Source organism: Bos mutus, chromosome 19, assembly GCF_027580195.1.
Source record: "Bos mutus isolate GX-2022 chromosome 19, NWIPB_WYAK_1.1, whole genome shotgun sequence".
Lineage (NCBI taxonomy): Eukaryota > Metazoa > Chordata > Mammalia > Artiodactyla > Bovidae > Bos > Bos mutus.
The window spans coordinates 32,307,340-32,331,223 of record NC_091635.1 but is presented as its reverse complement, the minus strand read 5'-3'; the positions used below and the strand labels follow the sequence as shown (position 1 = coordinate 32,331,223).

General features: G+C 50.1%; 1 protein-coding gene across 14 annotated transcripts in view; it reads right to left on the bottom strand.

Annotated features, from left to right (window-relative positions):
• The window catches only part of MAPT (microtubule associated protein tau), a 123,182-nt gene that overhangs the window by 33,677 nt on the left and 65,621 nt on the right, over nt 1–23,884 (bottom strand). For 6 of the 14 annotated variants that reach the window (XM_070390008.1, XM_070390000.1, XM_070389999.1 and 3 more), the window contains 4 exons: nt 19,807–19,923; nt 14,673–14,759; nt 6,906–6,971; nt 1,899–2,996 (listed from right to left, as the gene is read on the bottom strand). In XM_070390008.1, coding sequence (XP_070246109.1) covers nt 1,899–2,996; nt 6,906–6,971; nt 14,673–14,759; nt 19,807–19,906 — 1,351 coding nt within the window. In that variant the 5' untranslated portion in view covers nt 19,907–19,923. Of the gene's footprint in view, nt 1–1,898; nt 2,997–6,905; nt 6,972–11,340; nt 11,428–14,672; nt 14,760–19,806; nt 19,924–23,884 lie in introns of all 14 variants that reach the window. The other 8 variants (XM_070390009.1, XM_005905345.3, XM_070390004.1 and 5 more) reach the window with 4 other exon arrangements.

Genomic DNA, 23,884 nt, shown 5'->3' with positions numbered 1-23,884 from the left:
TGGTGAATCCAATCCGCTTGTCTACCAACGTAACTTCTAACTCACTCTTTCCTGCTATTGGCATTCATTATTTAAAACTGATCATAGGTTTTCATCTGTGGCTTCAATATTTTATTTCCTCTGCCCTAAGGACAGTGAAAGCATCTCACTGGTTCCTGGAGACCAGATTTCTAGAGTGACCAGCACTGATGATCTAGCCCAGAGATTTTCAAACTCTGTTATGCAGCAGAACCAGTGGGAGACATTCTTGAAATACAGAATCCTGGGTTCACTCTGAGACAGTAGCTGAAGGTGGGGCCCAGGAACTTGCATTTTAATAAGAGCCCTGGGTGGACCTGATTCATATCCTTTGCCCCGATGACCATCATCATCTATATCACAACAAAAGCATCTGCTAGATCTGCATTTCCCAAATTGGGGAAATGGCTACTATGTATCCTTCTCAGAGGGTCAGAAAGTACATTACAATATTTAAGGCTCTGACAAGTTCCCCACAGCAAACTCCATTTAACTTTGTTTCATCTTTTTTTCCCCCCCAAACTAGATAATGGAACTCTTTTTTCCCCCTGGACATATCTATCAACATGCAGTGGATCAGCATTCAATATAAAACATTTCAGGAAACACTGTTGTCATCTGTCAAGTCACAGTTACGTGTCCCATATTAGTTTGGAGTTTAGGATATTTTAAAGTAGGATTCTTTTTCGGTCTTAAATTTAGAAACACAGGTTCCTTTATCTATAACATTTCAAAGTTTTCATGACAACATTTAACAGATGTCTGCAATTAACAGTTTAAGTAGCATCAATTTCTGGGCCCCACGATTAATTCTAATATGCTACAGGATCTAAACATATGAATACAGCTGATATGTGGCCATGAGGCCTCCTCTGTCCTCCACCCGACAGGACACAGAGACCCCCACCCTTGGGAACCTCCCCTCCCATTTCTTCAGCTCCTGAAAGGCTGCTGTGGTCATGCTTCCCAGGTCTTGAGACAGGGACGGGGCTGAGATCCCTCCCTGCAATCCCAACAGGGGGACTGCCCCAGCTCTGCCAAGGGAAGAAGAAGGGGTTCCTTCCACGAGGAGATTTTGTTTCTGCTCACTGTCTCTTCTGCCACAAGGCAGACAGAATAGGGTAGAGTGGTTGTTGGGCCAAAGGCTCAGCATGGGCTCCGGGTTACCTCCAACGGGGGTGTGTGTGTGTGGGTGTGTGTATGGCCTGCTGCATGTGAGGTGCTGTACACGGACACAGTCGCAGAGGACAGACGTGTGTCCTCTGAGTCTCTGGGCTGGGAGGGCACACCTCAGGACCTGCTGGAAGGTGCTTGTGGGGTAGACGGAAGTGCCTTTCAAAGTAGACCTACTTGGGTTCCAAACCTGGCTCCATCACCTGCTACTCAATGACTTTCAGCAAGATATTTCACCGCTTGGAGCCTCAGTTTTCCCATCTGCAAATCGGGGCTAATTATGCCCACTTGTTGGGAGGGTCGGGAGGGTCCTAGACAACCAATATGAGACACATAATGAGCCCTCCGAAGTGGGAGCAGCTGCTATGCTCTTTGTGGAGTGCAGCCCACCAGCCTCCACTGGGCGGAAGAGCCTTGCAGAGAAATCAAGGGGCCAGAGGAGTGAACGGGGCAGAAAGCAGTGGGTGCAGGTCTTGGTGACATGCGCGACGGCGGGCAAGCGTGAGAGGAACACGAGCTACCAGCGCCTGAGGGACGGGAGGTGGCCGGGAAGGCGAGCAAAGGCCCAGGTGGCTGGTTGGTGGCTGTCCCTGGGGGCCTCAGAAGCGGCAGGAGCCAAGGAGGAGCTGGAAGCTGAGTGGCAGTGCCTGCAGCCTGGGTGGCACACGAGGTCGCCAGGCGGGAGCGAAGGAGCTCAAGACACAGACCTTTGAGTTGAGGCACCCGGCTGACGGGCTTCCCTGGCAGACCAGCTGCAGGCTGCTTTCCAGAAGGTTCTGGAAGATCAGTCTTTTTTGTGTCCTCGCCCTCAGAGGGGCTCCGGGGCTCTTGCTCCTCTCCAGGGGCCCCAGGAAGTGCAGTCCCTTCCAAATCCACCTCCGAGGGGGGTCCCTGATCCTTCTGCAGGTTGGCTGTGATTTCCACGTGGAATGTGAACTCAGGGGACCCGCCGCGCCCTTCTCCCGGGGGCCCCTCGCTGGGCCCGTCGGGCTCTGGGACCCGGGTGTCTGCAGACGCTTTAGAGAGGAAATCGACAGGAAGCGGGATGGCACCCCCGGCTGGGGACCCCGGGGTTCCAGGGGCTTCTCCGGAAACTACCTGCGGAGCTGGCCCGCCTTGGGTCGGGGAGACCTGGGAGGGTGGGGAGTCCTGGGGCGAGGACTCATCAATGTCCCGGTCTTCATCCACCTCCTCACCCCCCTGCCTCTCTTTGCTCTGTGCCCCCTTCAGAGGCAGCCCCTCCTGGGGCAGGCCTCCCCAAAGCTGGCACTCTGGTGGCTCAGAGCCGCGGCTGCCACCCTCTGCAACCTTAGGTTCTGTCCCTGAAGACTGGCGTGTGGCCTCTCTGGGACCTGCGAGCACGGTGGGGGCCCCAAGCATGTCAGATGCGCGCTGGCGGGTCAGCCCTGAGTTTCCCGGCTCCACAGCCTCACCTCCATGGTGGCCCGGCTCCCCGAGGAAGCTTGCCTGGACAACCTTGGAACTCCCAGGCTCCGTCTGCTGACGTCCAGGGGAGGGGGGCTTTGGAAAGGCCAGGCCCTCCTCAGCCCGCTGCCCTGGTTTTGGTCCCCACTCCCAGTGGGGCTCCTGAGGGCCTCCTGGTGGAGGAGGCGCTTGGCAGACGGGATGATGCTGGGAAGGGCGAGAGGTCGCCAGGACGGGAGCTTCGGGCTCTTTCTCCCCCAGAGGCAGCTCGGAGACCCCAGGAGCTTCTTGGCCGTGTGCAAGCTGGACCTGAGAGCTAAGCCCATGGGCCAGAGGCCTCTCAGACGCTTCCCTCTGCTGACCCGGAACTCTCCTCTCCTCTGGGTTTGAAGAGGCAGCAGCAGCAAAAGGTTAGCAAGAGCAAGTTAAGTGTTTTAAGAGAGGGACACATGTTTGAAAGAAAAAAAGGACGTTTAAACAGCATCTCAAGCCCACCTACCAAAGGAAAAGGAGCCCACGCTCTGAGCTCACCCATGTTGCTTTTCTTTGCTCAGAACGAAACAGCTCTTGGTAAATCTGCCAACAGTTAGCTGGGTGACCATGGGTGAGCACCTCCTGTCTTTGAGCCTCAGTTTTCTTATCTGTAAAAGGGGAGCTTAGACCAAGACCCCGTCTAGTGCTGGTGTTAATCCTCTGCCTATGTTGGGTCTGGCTGGGCTCCGAGCATCCTGCCATATCCGGGGCTGCCTTAGGCTAACTCCACCAGCAGCAAAAACTTGTCCTCCTCTCCAGGGACTGTGAGCCTCCTGAAGACTCTGGCCTCTAGGTGGGACCTGGATGGGGTGCAGGGAGAGTCTCCTTTCCTCTCCTTCTCTCTCTGGCCCCCCCTTTTGCCCAATAAAACCAGCAGGTACCTGTAAACCCACCCTGATAGATTTGGAAAACCCCAAATGCATCATAATCAGGGCTCAGTCTTTACTAACTGACCTGCCATGAGACCTCTACAAACAGAAACACAGTTCAGGTTTATCCAGATTGTGGATTATGAACAGCCTTCCGCACGAGGTGAGGTGACCACCGTGGCAGTTAAGGTGGTCTGCACGGCACAGACGTGGCCAGCCCTGCGGGACGACTGCTTCACCCCTGTCACACCACCTCCCGTGTGCCAGCCCAGTGGATGGGGGGCACACTTCCCTTTTTTCTGCTTCATTCATGCCGCATTTATGTGAAGTGTTAGTCACTCAATCGTGTCTGACTTTTTGTGACCCCATGGACTGTAGCCCACCAGGCTCCTCTGTCCATGGAATTCTCCAGACAAGAATACTGGAATGGGTAGCCATTTCCTTCTCCAAGGGATCTTCCTGACCCAGGGATCAAACCTGGGTCTCCTGCATTGCAGGCAGATTTTTTACCATCTGAGCCACCAGAGAAGCCCCGTATTCACATGAATCCCTCCTTAAAATATCTGTGTATTGAGGACAGGAGATTTTTTTTCTATTGGTTCTCCTAATATCCTATATTTTTTCTAACTCCCAACTCTTCAAACATCCTACCTAGTTCCAGGACAACTTTGCAGCTCTCCTCTAAATAAACCCTGGAACTACAAAGGATTGAAAGTCTTGGAAGAGAAAGAGACTGGATGAGGGGAGGGGCGGGAGGTGGAGAACACAGGGGTCCACACACGTGGCTAACACATGATGGTCCCTCTGGTCCCAACTCTAGTTGGAGTCTGTGGAGCTGCCCGGCAGCCCCTTATCAGAAGGCCAGCTCTCTCAGCTCCCACCCCTACGCTGGGGCCATGAGTTCATGGTCTCAGTCATCTTGTGTTCCTAGCATAGCCCCAGAGCCTGCCACATGGCCAGATCTACACATGATGTCATCAGGGAAACGAGCTGATTTCTGCCTTCCGAGGGGTCCGCAGGAGACTCTCTGGGGCCCTTGGTGAGTCTTGGGGATGAACAGACCAAGTGACAGAGATGCAAGAAACCAGCTGGCAGGAGGCAATCTGAGCCTCCTCACCCCAACTCCTTCCTAACCCACCGCTCAACAGACCCAAAGTGGCAGCAGCTACTGCCACTTCCCTACACCTCTCATCAGGCCAGGTCTCCAGCACTTTCTGGAAAAATCTTTCCTCCCAGAGCTCCCTAGAAATTGCTTGTGATGTGGATGTTACTGTTACACTGCAGGGCTTTAAAAGACCCTGACTGAAAAAGAGACCAGGGCACCAAACCTGCATATTAAACATACCCTGAAAAGTTATCGATATAGGATAGTACAGCATGTGTGTGTGTGTGTGTGTGTGTGTGTGTGCGCGTGTGTGAGGAACCTGCCATCATGCTATTACTCTCCTGGAGGAAGGAGCTGGGCTGGGAGAACATTCTATTCAGCTCCTAGAAGACTGAAAAGTGCTCAGAAACTACTGAGTCGGCCAAAAAGTTCATCTGGGTTTTTTCATACCACCTTATGGATATCATGAAAAATATGCAGTATTTTTCAAGCCAAGACTAAAGGTAGTGATCATCAGGGGTGGGTCCAAGGTAAGCAATATTTGGAGAAACACAGTTGGGTGGCCTCAGGAGTGCAGATGAATTGTGTCCCCATACTCCCTGGGAGGCCTGGTCCTGGTGACACTCCCGGAAGGAAAGTCCACTCCTGGCGTGAGCAGGGTGTGGGGTGGGCAGGGCCCTCCCCACACCCTGCTCCTCTCGGCCCCTCGAAGCTCCATCCTGAAACATCTTTGCTCTCTTAGTCCTTCATGGACACAGGCTGCCAGAGATTTTCCTTCTGCCGCAGGAAAACAAGGAAGAGAGAAGAGCTGTGCTTCTGTGTACATGGTTCTTCCCAAATCTGATTGCTTTAGCACATAACAGACTGCAGGTCTGTGGCAGTGAGATGTTTGTGGATCACCAGGGTGTCTGGATTTCCCAAGGCCCCACTGGAGGGAGCTGGGCTTGGCCATTTGGATCAGCAGCTCCAGATGAGACATTAAACACTGGCCTGGGCAGCACAGAGGTAGAAACCTCCACATGTATGCAGATTTGGTGCCAGCGTCCCATTGCAGGTGTTCTCTGGTGTTCGTCTACATAGCTCTGTAATACTAAGCCAGTGCTGGGAAAGTTAAAAATTCAGTTAGCCCCAAAGTAAGGTTTCTAGGAAAGCTGTTGGCCTGATCTTTTTGTTCCACGGAATATGTTTCAGGGACATGGAGACATAGCTTACAATAAAAATTTGTAAGAAAAACTCAAACTCACTTCTTTTTATGGAAATAGATGGCCATTTCCAGAGGTTATAAAAACCTCTCATTTTACCTAAAAGCTAGAAATAATGACCTAAAAGAAACAGGAGGCAAGATTCTATTTAACACACAGACTGAGATTCCCCATTTATAATGATTATCGCTTCTACTATTTTTTTGAAGCTCTTTGTAAGCCTAAGAATGAAAACACGTCTTTCCATGCTGTGTGAGATGAGAAACACTAGCACGCTATGGGGCAGAGAACCCTGGGAGTCACAGAAATGTGTCGTTAGGCTTCAAAGCACCTCAAGGAGACATTTCTTCAGGGCCCAGAGTCTCCCTAAAGCCAGATGGCTCAGCGGCAGTGCTAAACACTGAACAAATCCCAAACCACTTTGTGGGGAAAAGACCAGTGACTTCCCAGCTCTCGTACAGTCTAAAAGCTTCCACATTATACAGCATACTCTCAAGTTCATTTATGCAGCCAATGACAGAAAACAAAACTCAGCTAGGTTGTACTGGAGGTCTCCATTTCCAAAGATAAGGAATCTCTAGGATTTACAATTTAAGTTCTTAAAAACATTTATGCTCAGTGATCATACGAAACTGTTTTTCTTAAGCACAGTAATTTTGGTCCCTGAGAAGAAAATCACAATAAAATCTGAAGGCTGCACAGAAGAAATAGTTTGGTGGCGACAGAGTTGAGGCTTTGCTCCGGGGATGGGCCAGAGGGCTGCCCACGGGGAGAATCACTCATCAGACACATTTGTGTTTCTGTTGGTCACTGATGCTCGAGTTCCCAAGCTGGGCAAGGCCAGCTGCTTTCAGAACAGCAAACACACTGGGAAGGACTCAGAAATGACTAGAGAGAGCGAAAGCTCTTCCTCTACCTGAATAGCCCACCTTCAGTGAAAAACCAGCTCCTAAAGATCTGGACCCTGGAATTCAGGCCCAGGTCCAAATTCTCTTCTCAGGGCACGGTCCATCTGAGTGTTGCCACCCCCTCTTCCCAACCCCCCATGTCATGTGTGGCAGGCAATACCAGCCCACTGACCTTGGGTCACGTGTCCGGCAGCTTGGTCTTCCAGGTTGGACGTGTCGCCAATGCCTGCTTCTTCAGCTGGTTTGTGTGTCAGCAAATGAAGAGGATAAAAAGCAGACACAGTTATTGTTTGCTAGAAACAGAGCTCCCTGCCCCTCCCAACAGGTTTCTGAAGTGCTGTGCCTCTGGCTCTTTTGTGCAAACGTGACTGCTGGGGATGTGGATGAAAACAGTCCACTAAACACCGCCCACCCCCAGCGCCCACACACCTTCAGGCAACACAGTCCGGTAGGAAAGGCCTTCCCCACAGTGGGCCCTGGGTCCTCAGTCCCCGCTCGACAAAGACACAGGACAGGGAGGGCGGAGAAGCACTCTGTTGCTCAGCCACTGCTGTGGAGCTGTGTCCTGGTGGAGGCCGCCCTCCCAGCCCTGTCAGCGCTCCTGGGGGAGCCAAAGGTGCAGGAAGGACTAGGTGTGTGAGCCGTGGAGTCTGGCTGGGGTTCCAGCTCAGGTGCCGCCATACTTAGCCTCTCTGAGCTTTAGTTTCCAACTCTAGAACCCCAAAGTGATAACACCAGCCTGTCTTGTAGGAGAGCGTTGAGGGTTCATACGAAACTGTGTGCACACGTTCAGCAGCGTCTGGTACATGGTAGGAGCCCCCTAGAGGTTCAGTTTCTTTTCTCCAAACGACTGGGCAAACCCCTTCAACTGCCTGCTAAGAATAGGTGCCATCTGATTGAAGGTGGGTGGTAGTGTCAGTGAGCAGTTTTGGGGGTATCTTGGGCTCCCACTTAGGGAGCCCACTGTCCCTCCCGAACAAAAAAAAGACTGAGACAAACTCCTGATCACGTCATCAATGGTACCAAAGTCTACCGGCTTTCATACAACGCCAATTTCTGCATCTTGAAGAAATGGCGAGATCACTGCAGGACAAAGTGTATGAGTGTCCAGAAGAAAGACCCTCTAAGGCAAGTTGGCCACACACTGACATGGGTGTGACCCCACACCTCAGGAGGGCCAACATGCCCTGATGGACAGGGACAGGGAGGCCACCAGCCTGAGAAATGCCCACCAGTGGCTGGCTGGGCCACCAGTTTTTTCCTCCCAGACCTGCGATGACTCAGTCTCTACAACTAAATCAGAAATGCCAAGTTAGCACCTCTTGCCACGCAGGCCCATCACAGAGAACATGGAGGATGCAAAGGAAAGACTCTCTGGGTCGCTGGACAGGTGTGTGATGGCCTGATAAGACACCCAGCCCACTGGCCTGCCCAGGGCCACTGTGGCGAGGGGCAGGGGGCTGGCAGTGGGCTCGGGCAGCTTCCCCATTGGCAGTTCCTAGGCAGAAACACCTCTGCATGCCCTGCACGCTGATGCTGTACAGCCTGTGAGGTCTAACAATGATAGCTCCATGTCACTTGACAAAAGATGTCTGTCAGGGAAGCACTGCTCTGAGCGTAGGTTTGGTCTGAGTTTCTGACAAGGTTACAGAAGAAAGGCCCAGGGAGACAGCAAATCACCAAACCAGCTACACGGCATGGAGTCCCTAAGACAGGACACCAGGCAGCATGCCGATGACGTCACTGCCATGGCTCTGGGAAGCCCATCGCTTTCACACACCACCGTGGTGTCGTGATACCCTGGTCCTGATGCAAATTAGAAACTGCAGGCTGCTGGTATCTCTGACACCCCTTGATCCCAGCAAGAGAGATGCTCAGAGAAGCCAGAGAGAGGGAGGGTGTGAGCCAGTGGTTGGGCCATCACCAGCCTATATGGCTTCTCTGCCTCCCTGGAGCGCCAAGACAGCTCTATGCTCACCCTGCAAGGCAGGGACACCTGCAGGGGGATGGCCGCACTGCACTCCCAAATGGACCTCAAATGGGAAGTTTCACAGGAAAAACAAGATACAACAAAGACACGTGCCCAAGTGCGGTGCTCGACTAAGGCATGTTAGTCACTCAGTCGTTTCTGACTCTTTGCGACCCCATAGACTGTAACCCACCAGGCTCTTCTGTCCATGGAATTCTCCAGGCAAGAATACTGGAGTGGGTAACCATTCCCTTCTCCAGGGGATCTTCCCAACCCAGGGACTGAACCCGGGTCTCCCACATTGCAGGCATATTCTTTACCGTCTGAGCCAACAGGGAGGCCCGAAACTAAGGTACATATTGTTAAAGCCACCAGCAGAAAAAATGTCCCCTCAACTCTAAAACCTCCCACTTCATTCAGGATGTAAAAGGGTAGAGGGGGAGAGAATTTTAAAGAAGGATTTCTTTAGAGAGAGCAGCTTAGGGCGGGTGGGGTGGTGGCTACCTGTCTGCCTCCCATCTCAGTCCCACTGAAAGGGTTTCAAGGCACCAGGTGGAGACAGGTGGTGTGTGTCCCCTAGGGTTAGGGACGTGATGGAGGGCTATCAGAACTCCACCTGGGGAAACTCAAAGACAGGCAGGCTGGCCCTGCCTTGGTTGGGGAGCAAAGCCCGGGGGCTGTCTGCATATGCGTGGTTTGTTCAGGCAAGGAACGCCCATGTCCCCCGTGGACCTGTGGTGGGCACAGGGCAGCCATAGTGGAAGGGGCACCTCAGGCCATGTCCGGCAGGGCCACCGATGTGAGCAAGCCAACCCTGGCAGAGGAGAGATGAGACAGATCTTCAGACCCCAAGGGACCCAAGAGAGAGGAATGTCTGCTGGAATCGAGAGCAGAGGGAAGGAACTTCAGGAGGACGATGGGGATGGCGGGGGAGGGAGGTATCTGGAAGAATTCCAAAAACCCCACAGGGAAAGACTCAACTTGCAACACCTGCAGAAACTGTGAGGCACCAGCTCATAGCAGCCCCAATGCAGGAATAACTTCCCTGCCCCCCTCCTGGTTCTCGCCCCTCTCCAGTCCCAGAGAGGAGGACCTGCAGCTTTGAGTGTTACCCTGACTGGACATTCCTTTTTTAAAAATCAATTGATTATTTTTTGGCTGCTCTGGGTCTTCGTTGCTGTATGCAGGTTTTCTCTAGTTGTGGCGAGGGGCAGGGGGCTACTCTCTAATTGTGGTGCTTGGGCTTCTCATTGTGGCGGCTTCTCTTGCTGCAGAGCACCGGCTCAGTAGTTGCGGCTCTAGAGCACAGGCTCAGGGCATGGGCTTAGTTGCTCCAAGGCACGTGGGAATCTTCCCTGACCAAGGGTCGAACTGTGTCCCCTGCATTGGCAGGGGGGTTTCTTAGCCACTGGATCATCAGGGAAGTCCCAGACTGCACATTCTCATCAGCATTTGCAGACTGGGTTGTGTGTTGGTGGAGACTAAAACACTTGATAATCCAGGAGAGATGGCAAGTCAAGAGTTCCCTAGAGTTTTTGTCCCAGGCGGAAGAAGAGCTTTGCCCACTGAAAAGTTATAAAGTGACAGTGAGAGACAAAAGTCAAGCTACCCGTGATCTCATCCCGCGAGTCGTTGGTTCCATGGCCTTCAAACGACCTTCACTGTCTAGCACGAGGCCTGTCAGTATCCAGAACATCCCCCTCCATTCATCTCTGGAGAGCAGCTTGCTGAGCGGAGACTACTCGGAGGAGCGGGTGGCGCTGCTTGGCCCCTGCCCGGCATCCTTAACCCACACGGCTGGGGACAAGGCTGCAGACTTCCCAAACAGCTGCCATTGAGCCCCACCTTCAGGAAGGAAAAAAACTCCTGCCGGGGACATTTCCCCACTCTCCACTGCTGCTGAAACACCATCCAGAGCTCGTCCTGCATTTCTTGCTGAGCACCGTCCCCATAGCCAAGCCAGTGGCTGCAGTCATGCCTAGCCCAGGGAGGTGGACGTGAAGGAAGTGACAGCCAGAGCTCCGGGCTCTGCTCGCTGTTTCCTAAGGGCCCGGGCAGCTCACGGTGACTCTGGCGGTCCCGAGTTCAGTGCTCTTTCTGGTCAGTGCCCCATCTGGGCTGCTCCCCATCATCAATGTTGACAGGACAGTCTCATCACGTCTGTTCTATGCTGATACGTTTGAAAAGATCGTCCTAAAATTGGATGCTAGAGTACATCACTGAGTTCCTGGGGGGTTATCCAGTTACAATCCTCCAAGATGTGGGTGGGCCATCTGGATGCTGTGACACACTCAGGTGCTCCCCCCAGGGAGCTGTTTACCCGCTAGGAAGTAACCTTGTCGCTGGGCAGAGTCCCAGCAGGACCGTGGACTGACCTCGGCCACCAGCCTGCCTCCAAGAACTCTCTGGAGCTAAGACAAGGAGAGGAGAGACTGGAAGGAATCCAGAAGGTTCTCTATCCTCCAGGAGATGGGCAGGCAGCGATGGAGGCAACAGGACATCAAGCTCAGAACAACCCGAGATTTCGGGAGGCTGGCATCCACCCGCATTCCCACCTCATTTGGAGACGGGCAGAACCCCACGCACTCCCATCCTACAGCTGGGGAGCCCGGCACCCAGCCCCCAGAGCCACCCTCACCTGCGGTTCCTTCTGGGATCTCCGCGGGGGCCTGAGCGGCCGCCTGCTCACCAGGGGCTCCCTCATCCACTAAGGGTGCTGTCGCATCTGGAAACGGCCAGAAGTGGAAACCACCTTAGGGGCTGGGACGGGCCGTTCCACGCCCCTCACCTTGCGCTCTTTGGGGATGCAAAGGTGCAGGAATGCGGAGGCAGGAAGGGGACTCAGCCACATGCAAAAAAGCAACCCCACAAGGCAGGGCCCAGAGGCGTGCTCCCGCTTGAAATCTCCCCAGGAAAACATGAATACTCTGTCCAAGAGGCAACAGCTTATGAGACAACCGAGCCCTCTACCAGGAAAGCCAGAACAGCCCCCCTCTAAACACTGCAGCGAAAGGGACTTCTGGTCGCCAATATTTTTAAGGAAGAAACGTTGAAAATCAGGTGAGTGGTCACAGATGTTTGATCCTTACAGCAGTGCAGAACAGGAGAAGGCAAACTCTGCAGTCAGGGCTGGAGGCTACGGTTCTGCTGGGAGCCCGGCTTTGGGCAAGTCCTTTGTCCTCTTAGGGTCTCAGTTTCCTCATCTGCAAAATGGAAGGTGCCTTGACCTCCAAGTTTTCTTCCAGTTCTAATCCCCCAGTAGTCAAGTATGGATGTGAGAGTTGGACCACAAAGAAGGCTGAGCACCGATGAATTGATGCTTTTGAACTGTTGGTGTTGGAGAAGACTCTTGAGAGTCCTTTGGACAGCAAGGAGATCAAACCAGTCAATCCTAAAGGAAATCAACCCTGAATATTAATTGGAAAGATTTATGCTGAAACTGAAGCTCCAATACTTTGTCCACCTGATGCAAAGAGTCAACTCATTAGAAAAGACTCTGATGCTGGGAAAGATTGAAGGCAGGAGGAGAAGGATGAGATGGTTAGATGGCATCACTGACTCGATGAACATGAGTCTGAGCAAGCTCTAGGAGATGAAGGACAGGGAAGCCTGGCCTGCTGCAGTCCATGTGGTCGCAGACAGTCAGACACGACTGAGCGACTGAACAACAACATTAATTCCCCTGTCTCCTGGAGCCCATGACCCTTGGTTATAAAGCACAGACCCCCCTGGGTGGCAATGAACAGGCCGGCTCTGTCTGAGGTCAGGTGCTTGACAACAGGCCGACAGATGGATCCACCTTCAGAGCAAAGAGGGAAAGATTCACCACCAGGAGTTGCTGTCAGTCTCTTATCAAGGTGAATGCTTCCAGATCGGCATTCCTCCCTGAGCAAATGCACTGGCATACTACCAAACCATTCTGGGCAAACAGGAGGAGGTGTCAGCTTTAAACGCTTTCCAAGAGCCTGAGTCAGGTTCGTCAATTGGAGTCCTTTTTGTTGTGGTTGTCTCGGGAGCAGCCTGGCAGAGCTCCACCCCAGCAGCTCCCCGCCATTCCCCAAGCCATGAGAGCTGAAGCTCTTGGGACCCTCACACGGACAGGATCCAGAATGTAGCAAGACGTGGTAGGAAGATTCTTCCAGAATAAAGTAGATTTGGAAGGCTGGCTTAAAATTTGGCATGAGTGCTTCAGGACTTTCTCAGGGCACTAGGCAACCTGTAAAACTGTCTGAACAGGATCAGCAGGCTATGTCTTGCATCACTGGCTCTAAGAAGGAGAGCAAGGAGCATTTGGTCTGATTTTCTCTTCACTAGGAGGCTGAGAACCTTGGAGGTGGTGGGGAGGGGAAGAAGGGGAAGGGCCACATCCACTATATCCTTATACCATCAACTGGCAAGGAACTTGACAGCCACTTTCTGAATTCATCTAAAGGTGGACGCCTGGGGAGATGCTGGGGCCAGGTTCTCACCAAAGTCATGGGCAGGGCCCAGGGAAGTGCTGCGACTAGAACCTTGGGGAGGATGGAGAGATGGAGGGGCATACTCTGCAGACTAGTTACTCAAAAGCCATTCTCAATGCCCCTCTCCCTTGATTTTTCCTATGAAGGAAGCTGAAAGGCACAATATTCAATGTTTTAGCCTGCCTTACAGCCAGAGAGCATCAGAAAACCCAGTTCCTGCCAATGAGACATAAATGGAAGTTGGTCAGGTGGGGTATGTAGAAAAACTCTTTCTTTCCTAATAAAAAGGGAACATGTTTGGTTTCCGGGCTCTTTTGGTCACTTTGCTTTGCTACTTTCTTCTTGTTTTGTAGATAGATGTGATGCCTGGAGGTGCAGCAGTCATTCTGTAACCGTGAGGCAATAATCCAGCCATTAAAGATGGCAGAAGATAAAGACAGAGAGCACTGATGACACTGAGGAGCTGCTACTCGAGTCCAGATGTTTTATTATGTGAGACAAATAAACCTCTTCATATATATGCCACAGTGAGTTGGGCTTTCTGTTACCTGTGATCAAATGTAGTCTTTTTTTTTCTTTGGCTGTGCTGGGTCTTCCTTGATGCACGAGGGCTTTTTCTAGTTGCTGTGAGCCAGGGCTACTCTCTAATTGCAGTGCACGGGCTTCTCATTATGGCAGCTTCTCTTGTTGTGGCTCATGGGCCCTGAAGTGTGGAGGCTTCAGTACTTGTGGCACACAGGCTTAGTTGTCCCGCATTCCCATGCGGGAATGGTCTTCCCGGACCAGGGATCGAACCCACGTTCCCTGCATTGGCAGGCAGAATTTTTACAACTGGACCAGTAGGGAAGTTCCTCAAACATAGTCTTGACTGATATGGATGGAAAGTAAGAGAAGACGGTCCAAGGAACACCTCAGGAAATACATCAGAAGCTTTATAATAATAACCTAGATACTGAATGTCTACACAAGACAGGTTAGAAAAGATGCGCTGGAGCTAACACCATGGCCAAAGTCCAGAGGCCCAGGCCCAGCTCAAGAAATGAAGGATACTAAACCAAGAGCAGTCCCAAAGTGTGAGCTTGGAGATGTGCGCTGACCTACCCTTTCCTGAACCAAACCAGTGCTCGGGGACCTGGTGGCTCATGGGAGAAGTGTGGAGAGGACAATGGACAAGCAGCAGGGGCTTTGTGGAGCTGACATCAGGCCCTGCTCTGCCACAATCCCAGCCTGTTCAAGTGTGGCTGTCTTGAAGCTCACACATGATGAAGCTGCCCATCCCTGGCACTAGCGAGCAAGGCATGAAGACAGAGCATGGCTCCCACAACACTTGGGGCCCAAGCCCCATCCGCAAAGCACTGAGTGGGCATATCTCTCAGCCAGGGGCAGCAGCAAGTGCAGCCAGGAAGGGTGGCACGTATGAGCTGGCATGTATGAGCTCAAAGCATGGCTAAGCACAGGTTGGAGCATGGAAGGAGCTGTTTGAATGAAGCCGTGAAAAGGGGGGCCCCACCTTCCGCCGTCGGAGTGCTCTTAGCATCAGAGGTTTCAGAGCCTGGTTCCTCAGATCCATCATCGGCCGGGGTCTGCAGGGGAGACTCTGGAACATACACAATGAACCCCTCAGAATGGCTGCCTCCCTCCACCCCAATTTCGACTTCAGAGGAACTGGGGGGCAGTGTCTTTTGGAGCCGAAATCACCCAGTATAGACCCCAGATGGATGGACTGTGGTCTCGTGATAATACCAAGAAGGGGACCAACCCCACCCCCACCCCACAACTGGGCCCCCACACCAGGGTCATCAGGAAAAAGGCACGTGACGTTTACCTGTTCTGGGGCAAGAAGAGAAATTGCCTTTTAATTAGCTTGTGGTTCCAACTGAGACAAAGGCTCTGATATTGACAAATGGGCAGCAGACACCAGAGAGCTAAGCCACAAGTAAACTTGGGGCTTCGTCTTTCCTTACCGGAGAGGTTCACGGGAGATCATGGCCATGAATTCATGACAAGTAAACGCCTGGGAAAACACTCAGAAATCGAACTGCTTCCTCTGCAGAGAAATTAGCTCAGGGCAGACATGGGACCTACTTCTAACCGGACACTGGGCTCGTCTCCCAGTCCTGCCCAACAAACCTTGTCATACCTGAAATGTCAGTCATCACTATTTACGGGAAAACTGCCCGACCAGACTCCAAAGCCAGGGGACCTCGAATGGACTCAGCAAAAGCCACGCTACCTGACAGGGGAGGGGGTGGGGTGGGGTTGGGGAGCCCTGGAGTAGAGGACAGGGAACCGGCTCTGCCCGAGGCAGACCCCAGAGGTGAAAAGAGGCAAGTGGTGTTCCAGCACACTTTGGGGTCAGACACCTCGAACCCTCTGCTGGAACGCCATCCCTGGACACCCACCCTGGCTGCACTGATCCAGCCAAAGAAGGACTGATTCTAAAGAAGCTTCTGGTCCTGAAGCTTGGGAAAACCTGCCAACTCCCTCAAGCAGGCTTTGGACACATGGTGAGGAATCATCCGCAGACTGTCTGCTGGGCCTTTTTGTGTGTGTGTGTGAGCTGAGATTCTTTTATCGGTATAAAATCACAACTTCACATCTATCACTTTAACCATAATTCAGTGGCATTAAATACATTCACCACGCTGTGTAACCATCACCACTATCTATATCTAAACCTTTTTTCATCTTCCCCAACAAAACTCTGTACCTATTAAGCAATAACTCTCTCTCCCCCGCTCCCAACCCCTGGCAGCCTCTATCTACTTTTTGTCTCTATGAATTTGCCTCTTCTAGATACCCTATAAAACTGTACAACATTTGTCCTTTTATATCTGGCTTATTTTGCAAAGCATAATATTCTCAGGATCCGTCCATGTAGCATCTGTCACAGTGTCATTTCTTTTCCTGGTTGAATAACATTTCATCATATGTATATGATGAAATATGATGATATACCACCATCCTTTGTTTATCCGTTCATCTGTTGATGGACACTTGGATTGTTCCAGCCTTTTGGCTATTTTGAATAATGCTGCTATGAACAATGGTGTACAAATATCTGTTCTAGTTCCTCGTTTCGATCCTTTTGCATATATCCTTAGGACTGAAATCGCTGGATCGTGTGGTAGCTCTACATGCAATTTTTTAGAAAACCACCAAACTGGTTGCCACAGCTGCTGCATCATTAACACTCCTGCCTGCAATACACAAGGGGTCCAATTTCTCCACATCCTCACCAACACTTGGCATTTTCCATTTTTTAAATTATAGCCATCTTCGTAAATAAGAAGTGGTATCTCATGGCAGTTTTGGTGTTGTCTGCTGGGTCTTATTACCCACCAGCCTCAACTGCCAAAGCACAGGAGCCTACAGGTGTGATGGTGCCTCAAGCATTTGCCCCCCAAACACCCCTCCCCCAGTCCATCCCCAGCCTGCCACTGTGATCATCCGCATTATCCATGTTGAATTTTTTGTATGGTGGGAGGAAAGGTGGAAGAGACCTCTTCTGACTGTCTTAGTTGGAAGATCTAACAAGTTAACTCATTAACACCTTTTAATTCACACGGGTGCTCTGTTTTATTAGCTAACCAACTTTCACCCACTTTGCAGCTCTCTTTGGCTCCACCTAATCCTATTCCAACTTTTAGCATCTACTCAGATGCTCTCTGTTCTAGTATTTTACATGTGGTTTCTTGTCATTATTCAAAAAAGTCTCTGTCACCTATCTGAAATGTTGCTTGTAAAGTGCACCTTCTGTCAAGTCACACCTTTCACTCTCCATATAAAAATAATTCCTTCTAAATCCTTAGTAGCAAGAACAAATTTGAGGAGAACTCTGAAAATCTCTTAGGTATCACTTGCTTTCTTGGCAAGTATATTGTTTGAATAAGTTTGTTTAGACTATCTTCAAACACTTTCACAGCAGTGACAAAAAGGTTAGCAACTTAAAATCTGCATGTATATATTATATATTTACACATATATCTGTTTTAGCACAGAACTTCCAATGACATTTTATGTTAAAAGAACTGAGGAATTTCAGCAACTGTACTTTAAGCACCTCTAAGGCACAAAATAACTTGGTAAACTTGTTCTTACTTTATAAATTGAATTATTAGATTTACAGAAAAATTGCAAAGAGAGAACAGAGGATACCCCATTGCCAGTTTCCCTAGTTATTAACATCCTACATTATTATGGTACATTTGTTTCAACATAATACATATTTTTAAACTTATTAAACCAGGTCACCCTAAACAGAGCATCATTTTTCACTGGCACAATTAATTCACCTGGGGCAGAATTCAGTATGTTAGGATCCTAAGTTGGATGCTCTCCCACGCTAGTGGTAAAGAACCCGCTTGCCGATGCAGGAGATGTAAGAGACACAAGTTGAGTCCTTGGGTCAGGAAGATTCCCTGGAGAAGGAAATGGTAACCCACTCCTGTATTCTTGCCTGGAGAACTCCATGGATAGAGGAACCTGGTGGACTACAGTCCATGGGATCACAAAGAATTGGACACTACTGAAGGCGACTTAGCACACGTGAAGACTTCAGGAACTGAAGTTCCAGGGGGACTTGGCTGAGAGTGACCAGAGGCAGAAACAGCTGGTGTAGAGTGAAAGGCTATACTGGCCCTGTGACCTCAGAGAGGAGATCGTCATCTGTAAACTAGGGAGGGTAACCTCTGTCCTCACTGGTTACTGTGAGCAGTGCCTGAGATGTTGTTGGCCGAAGCCCTTTGCCAGCTGTTTAGAGCTCTACAAAAATGCCTGCGTCGTCCTTTTAAGCAAGCCCCGTTATACGCAGGGCGCTCGTGCTTGTGCTCAGTCGTGATCGACTGGAGCCTGTCAGGCTCCTCTGTCCGTGGCATTTCCCAGGCAAGAATACTGGAGGGGGTTGCCATTTCCTCCTCCAGGGGATCTTCCTGACCCAGGGATCGAACCTGTGTCTCCTGCACTGGCAGGCAGATTCTTTACCACTGAGCCACCCAGGAAGCCCTGTAAGTAATTATATTCTTTACCACCCAAATCAGGACACTTGAAAGTGAAAGCAGCAATACTGCTAATGAGGCAGAAGAGACAGTGGGCTCAGATCCTCAGCTGAGGGAGATCCCAGGGCCCAGTTGCCCCCAACCCTCCACGGGGAGCTGAAAAGTAGCGGCTCTGGCCTGAGTCAGGCTTCGGCCCGGGAGAGGTCAGAAAGTAATTCTTGCCACCATTTGGTTCCTGACACCGGGAAGGGAGGTTTGGGCCAATTGGGACCCGTAGGTGGAGCAGGCATTCCTCCCCACCGCCCACCCTGCTACACCCCTCACCCAGAGCTTCAGGCTGGGGGCTCCCAAGAAGGCCAGAGGGCAGCCTCTGAGTTCCCAGGACAGTCCATGCCTTCCCTCACCTCCCCTAACTTGGAGCCCTTTTGTCTGATTCCCAAGCTCTGCCTCCAGTGTGTTCTCTGCCTAAACAGGTACAGAGAAGTTAGCCTTTGAAACAAGGGTCCCCAGTGAGTCCTGAAACATCTCCAAGATGGGAATGATGGCTCTGCATGCTTCCCCAACCCAGGGCTCCTCCTGGTGACCCTGCCTCTTCCAGGGACCCTTCTCCGATGGATGTACCTGGAAGAGGTTCCCTCCCACCTTGGAACTCCACCACTCCCATCCGCCACCCCACACCCCAGGCTGCAAAGTGTTTTTATTACTTGCAGCATTTAAAGAGAAAAGTAGACAGCCATTTTGTCTGCTTAGAAATGGGTGTGGAGGACAGGGACCTAGTCTCTCTTACCCTGCTCTGAGGGCTGCTCCAGGGAGCACTGGCCACCAGGGACACTGTGGGGAGAAGGGCTCCTGGCAGCACAACCCAGTGCTCCGTGGGCCAGCCTGCTGCTCCTGGCACCAACATGGGGATTGGCATTTGGAGCTGGAAAGAGGGCTCTGTGTGCCCCACGGGGCTCCTGAACTAGGTGGGGATGAGAGGCAGAGAAGAGGCCAAGCCAATTTAGCCAAAAGGCTATATTATAGAACATCTAGAAGTTGATCCGGTTTAGTACTATAGGTTCAACAATAGGAAACCCAGAACTAATCAACTCTGGAAAAAAAAATAATGTATAAAGTCATGCATTTTAAAATATATATTTATTTATGTTTATTTATTTATTTGGCTGTGCCAGGTCTTAGTTGTGCATGTGGGGTCTAGTTCCCTGACCAGGGATCGAACTCAGGCCCTCTGCACTGGGACCAAGGAGTTTTAGCCACTGGACCACCAGGGAAGGCCCTAAACTTACGTATTTTGCATGCTAATGAATTCTGCTGATTTATAGGTTCATGGATGTGCCTAAAGACTCAACAGATTGCCCTTGTATTAATTAGATGGACAAGCCCCCTGCAGTCTTTGTCACAATACATCTATGCATTTGGCAAACTCTCCTTTGCAAAGGCAGATTTTCAAATAGCCTCACATTTTGAGTTCTGTGGGCTCATTCAAATGAATGAGGTTTCAAATCTATGGATAATCTAAAATAATAAAGTATTTAAAACTCCTTTAAAAATCAGGATGCAAACCCTTCCTGCCAGCTCTTTCCAAAGCAGTAGGGCTGGCTGTGATCCCCAGGGTGCCTGGCCCCGTAGGCAGGGCTGTGCACTAACCTTTCAGGCCGGGGTCCATGTCACCCTCCTGGTCTTGCAGGGTGTAGTCCCCCTGAGCATGATCTTCCATCACGTCGAACTCCTGGCGGGGCTCAGCCATCCTGGTTCAAGGCCCACCTGGGGAAAGAAGATGGGAAGTGAGGGCTGGATGCTGTGCTCAGGCTAAGTGCTGGGGCGAGGGGAGGGGACAGGGAGACAGAAGTGCCCCTCCCCACTTCATGGAAGGTAGATTTCTGCCTCTCGTTTCCCTTCTCCAACAATTAGAGTACCCAACCTCATCTGTGGAGGGGTATCTCTGCTGAAGCGTTATTAACATGCATGTGTGCACTTTTCATTCACCAACAGCACATCAGTTCATATCCAAAACCACCGGCTGGGCAGGTTCAAGGGGCCTGATTTGTTTCTATGCCCAATGCTCTTTCTACTTCATGATAGAGTAAATGCTGCTGACCAGTACTTTGATGGTTTTCTGTTTTTGTTTTTTACAGAGAGGGAAGGCATTGGCTGGGCAGTGCCAGTAAGGAAAAGGAGGTGCAGAGAAACAATGTGATTGCTGAATCACACCCAAGTGTTCTGATGCCCCAGCTCTGAGCCAGGTGGCCCCACTAGGGGTCAGAGTGGGGCTTCCACTCACCTCATTGGATCCCTTCAGAAACCTTATGTGTGCATTCCGAGGGCTGGGCTAAGTCCCTAACAGGGCGCAGTGTGAATCTGGGGCTAAGGAGCAGCAATGCATGTCCTCCCCCAAAAGCCCTAGCCTAGACTCAGCTTCAGCTCAACAAAGCCCACCAGAAACAATTTCTTAAAATCAATTTTTATTGGAATACAGTTGATTTATGATGTTGTGTTAGTTACTACTATACAGCAAGGTGAATCAGTTATAAATATACACTTATCCCCACCCTTTTGGTCTTCCTTCCCATTCAGGTCACCACAGTGCATTAAGCAGAGTTCCCTGTACTGTTCTTCTTAGTCTTGCATTCCTATACACTAACAATGAAAGATCAGAAAGAGAAACTAAGGAAGCAATCCGTTTTACCATTGCAACAAAAAGAGCAAAATACCTACAGATAAACTTAGGAGGCAAGAGGCCTGTGTGCAGAAAACTGCACGACGCTGATGAAACGAAGCAAAGTGGCCCTGACAGATGGAGAGATGGCCGTGTTCCTGGATCAGAAACTACCATTTAATCATACTCTGTCCACATTGGCTTTTTGTTCTGTGCCCCATGGCTTACAGGACCTTAGTATCTAGACCAGGGATTGAACCCGGGCCCCCAGCAATGAGAGCTCAGAGTCCCAACCATTGGACTGCCAGGGAATGCCCTGCCCTCGTCTTTACTAAGAATATTTTATTCTTTATCTTAAAATAACTCATAAGCTTGAATTTCTGAATTTTTGAGTATGCCCTTTTGCTTTGGTTCATTCATGCTACTCTGGTGGATTATTCTAGGTTTTACATTGTTATCTCTGTAACTTGAGTCTTTTTTTACTTTGACATCTTCCTTTTAAATTATCTAATTATCTCATAATTCATTTTCTACTTTATATTTATCATATTTGAAACTCCCCTGTTCTAGTTGCTTTTACTTCCTGCCTTTAAACTTTTATAATTTTAATCCTTTAAAATTTAAAGATTTAAAAAATTCTTTTAAAATCTCAGCTGTGTTTTGATTTATTTTTCATGTTTATTTTATTTATTACATATATACATATAAAGACACGTAATACATATATGTATTAAAATACATGTAATAAAACATATCTAAATAAACATTTATTTATATGTATTTATTTATTGTATTATTCATTTATTTACTGTATATATTTATTGCATTGATTTATTGTACATATATTTATTTAAATCCTTACATTGTTTCATTTTTTTACTTTGAATTTTCACTCTAGATTCATGTTGGTGTTTCACTTTTATGTTAATTTTTTGAGATAATTTTATACTTGTAGGAAGATTGTAAAAGTTCCCCAGAGGGTCATTAACCTTTTGTAACCCCTTTAAAATGTATTTCCCTATTATCTTCCATTTTTTCTAATCTTTTAGGTGACTTAAAAAAAAGTCACTCCTTTTTATAATTGTAACTTTTATCATTTTGCATAATTTTAACCTAAATCTAAGCTTTAATTTTTATTTTTAAAGTTTGGGCTGCCATTTCCCATTCTTTGTTTTCATTTGTTCTTACCTTTCTTCTAATTTTGTTTGCATTCTTTATTTTTTACTTTTTGACTGTGTCACACAGCTAGTGGGATATTAGTTCCCTGATCAGGGATTGAATCCACGCCCCCTATGGCAGAAGCGCAGAGAGCAGAAGCACAGAGTCGTAACCACTGGATAGACAGGGAAACCCCTGCATTCTTTACTTTAAATCTCTAGTTTTCTGTTATAATTTGTTAATAGTTACCCTCTCACATTTCTGATCTAATTCTACGGCTGTTTTTCAGTGGCTGTGGGCGAGCTGGTAACACAAGCTGATGAGGGCAGGGCCCTTCTCCTTCCTGCCTCCACTATACTAGCTCTGGCCTCTGTGATCAGTGAGTAAAGTCTGCCACGGGCAAGGTGTGGAGGGCGGACTTGATGTCATGTACTGTCTAAATGTATTATGAGTTGCAGAATGTTCTCACCTCTGAAAACTATTGCACAATGTTGGGCTACAGGGTGGGAGGGTCCACCTGGGGCTGACCTTCCACGTAAGACTTGACTGACGTGGGTGGAGGGGACAGCCAGGCTTCTGACACTGTGCTTATACCAGGTGGCCACTGGCATATTCACACCCAGCTCCATTTCTCTCCCTTCTAGGCAGGACATGCTGGTGTGGGTGTCTGAGCTCCCTTCTCTCTCCATTATGTAGGATAAGAAGCTGGGATGGCTTGAAGTGAAGTGAAGTTGCTCAGTCATGTCCGACTCTTTGCAACCCCATGGACTGTAACCTACCAGGCTCCATCCATGGGATTTTCCAGGCAAGAATACTGGAGTGGGTTGCCATTTCCTTTCCTTCTCCAGACCCAGGGATCGAACCCGGGTATCCCGCACTGCAGGCAGATGCTTTACTGTCTGAGCCACCAGGGAAGCCCTTGGGATGGCTTAGGAGGGTTCTAAGAATGAGGTCAGTGAGACCTCTTCTGGGTGTAGGCAGAGGGTGGGAGGCCTGGCCCCACTTTGGCAGCCACTAGGCAATGGCACCCCACTCCAGTACTCTTGCCTGGAAAATCCCATGGGTGGAGGAGCCTGGTGGGCTACAGTCCATGGGGTCACTAAGAGTCGGACAGGATTGAACAACTTCACTTTCACTTTTCACTTTCATGCATTGGAGAAGGAAATGGCAACCCACTCCAGTGCTCTTGCCTGGAGAATCCCAGGGACGGTGGAGCCTGGTGGGCTGCCGTCTATGGGGTCACACAGAGTCAGACATGACTGAAGCGACTCAGCAGCAGTAGCAGCCTATAGAGAAGGGGTCCCTTTTCATTCTGACTGAGGTCCCTGACCCTCAAGGAGCTCTTGGAGGAGGCTCCTGAAGCTGAATATCTCCAAGCCTTTGATATCCCCCCAAGGACGAGCAAGATGTTATCCTGGGAAGATCCCAAGGCTTAGGATTTGGTGGTGATATTCTCTACCCTGAGATATGCTGATGGTCTGTTTTCCTTAGGAAGCCCCCAAACATAAGAACCCCTGTGCTAAGAGGAACAAATTTCATTACCCAAGAAGTCAATGACTGCTTCCCACCCTACCCTAGGAAGCAACACCTTCCTTACCGCCTCCTAATGAAGTCTGTCTCGGAACCTGCCTGGTCACTGCCAACTGCTAGTCCCTGAGACTGATCCATGAGTCACCTTGTCTGCTGACTCACCAGGAGCCCCACCTGGGAACAGTGACGACAGCCCAGAAGCACAAGGCCTCCCAAACTGGCTGGAGATGCTTCCCCTGGCCCAGGTGAGCCAGGCCAACCAAATCAGGTCACCCTGTTCAACCTGCAGCTGGTTTTAGTGAATACTCCAGGGGGCGCTAGTGGTAAAGAACCCACCTGCCAGTAAACAGGAGACATGAGAGATGGTTGCTCATATTTTAA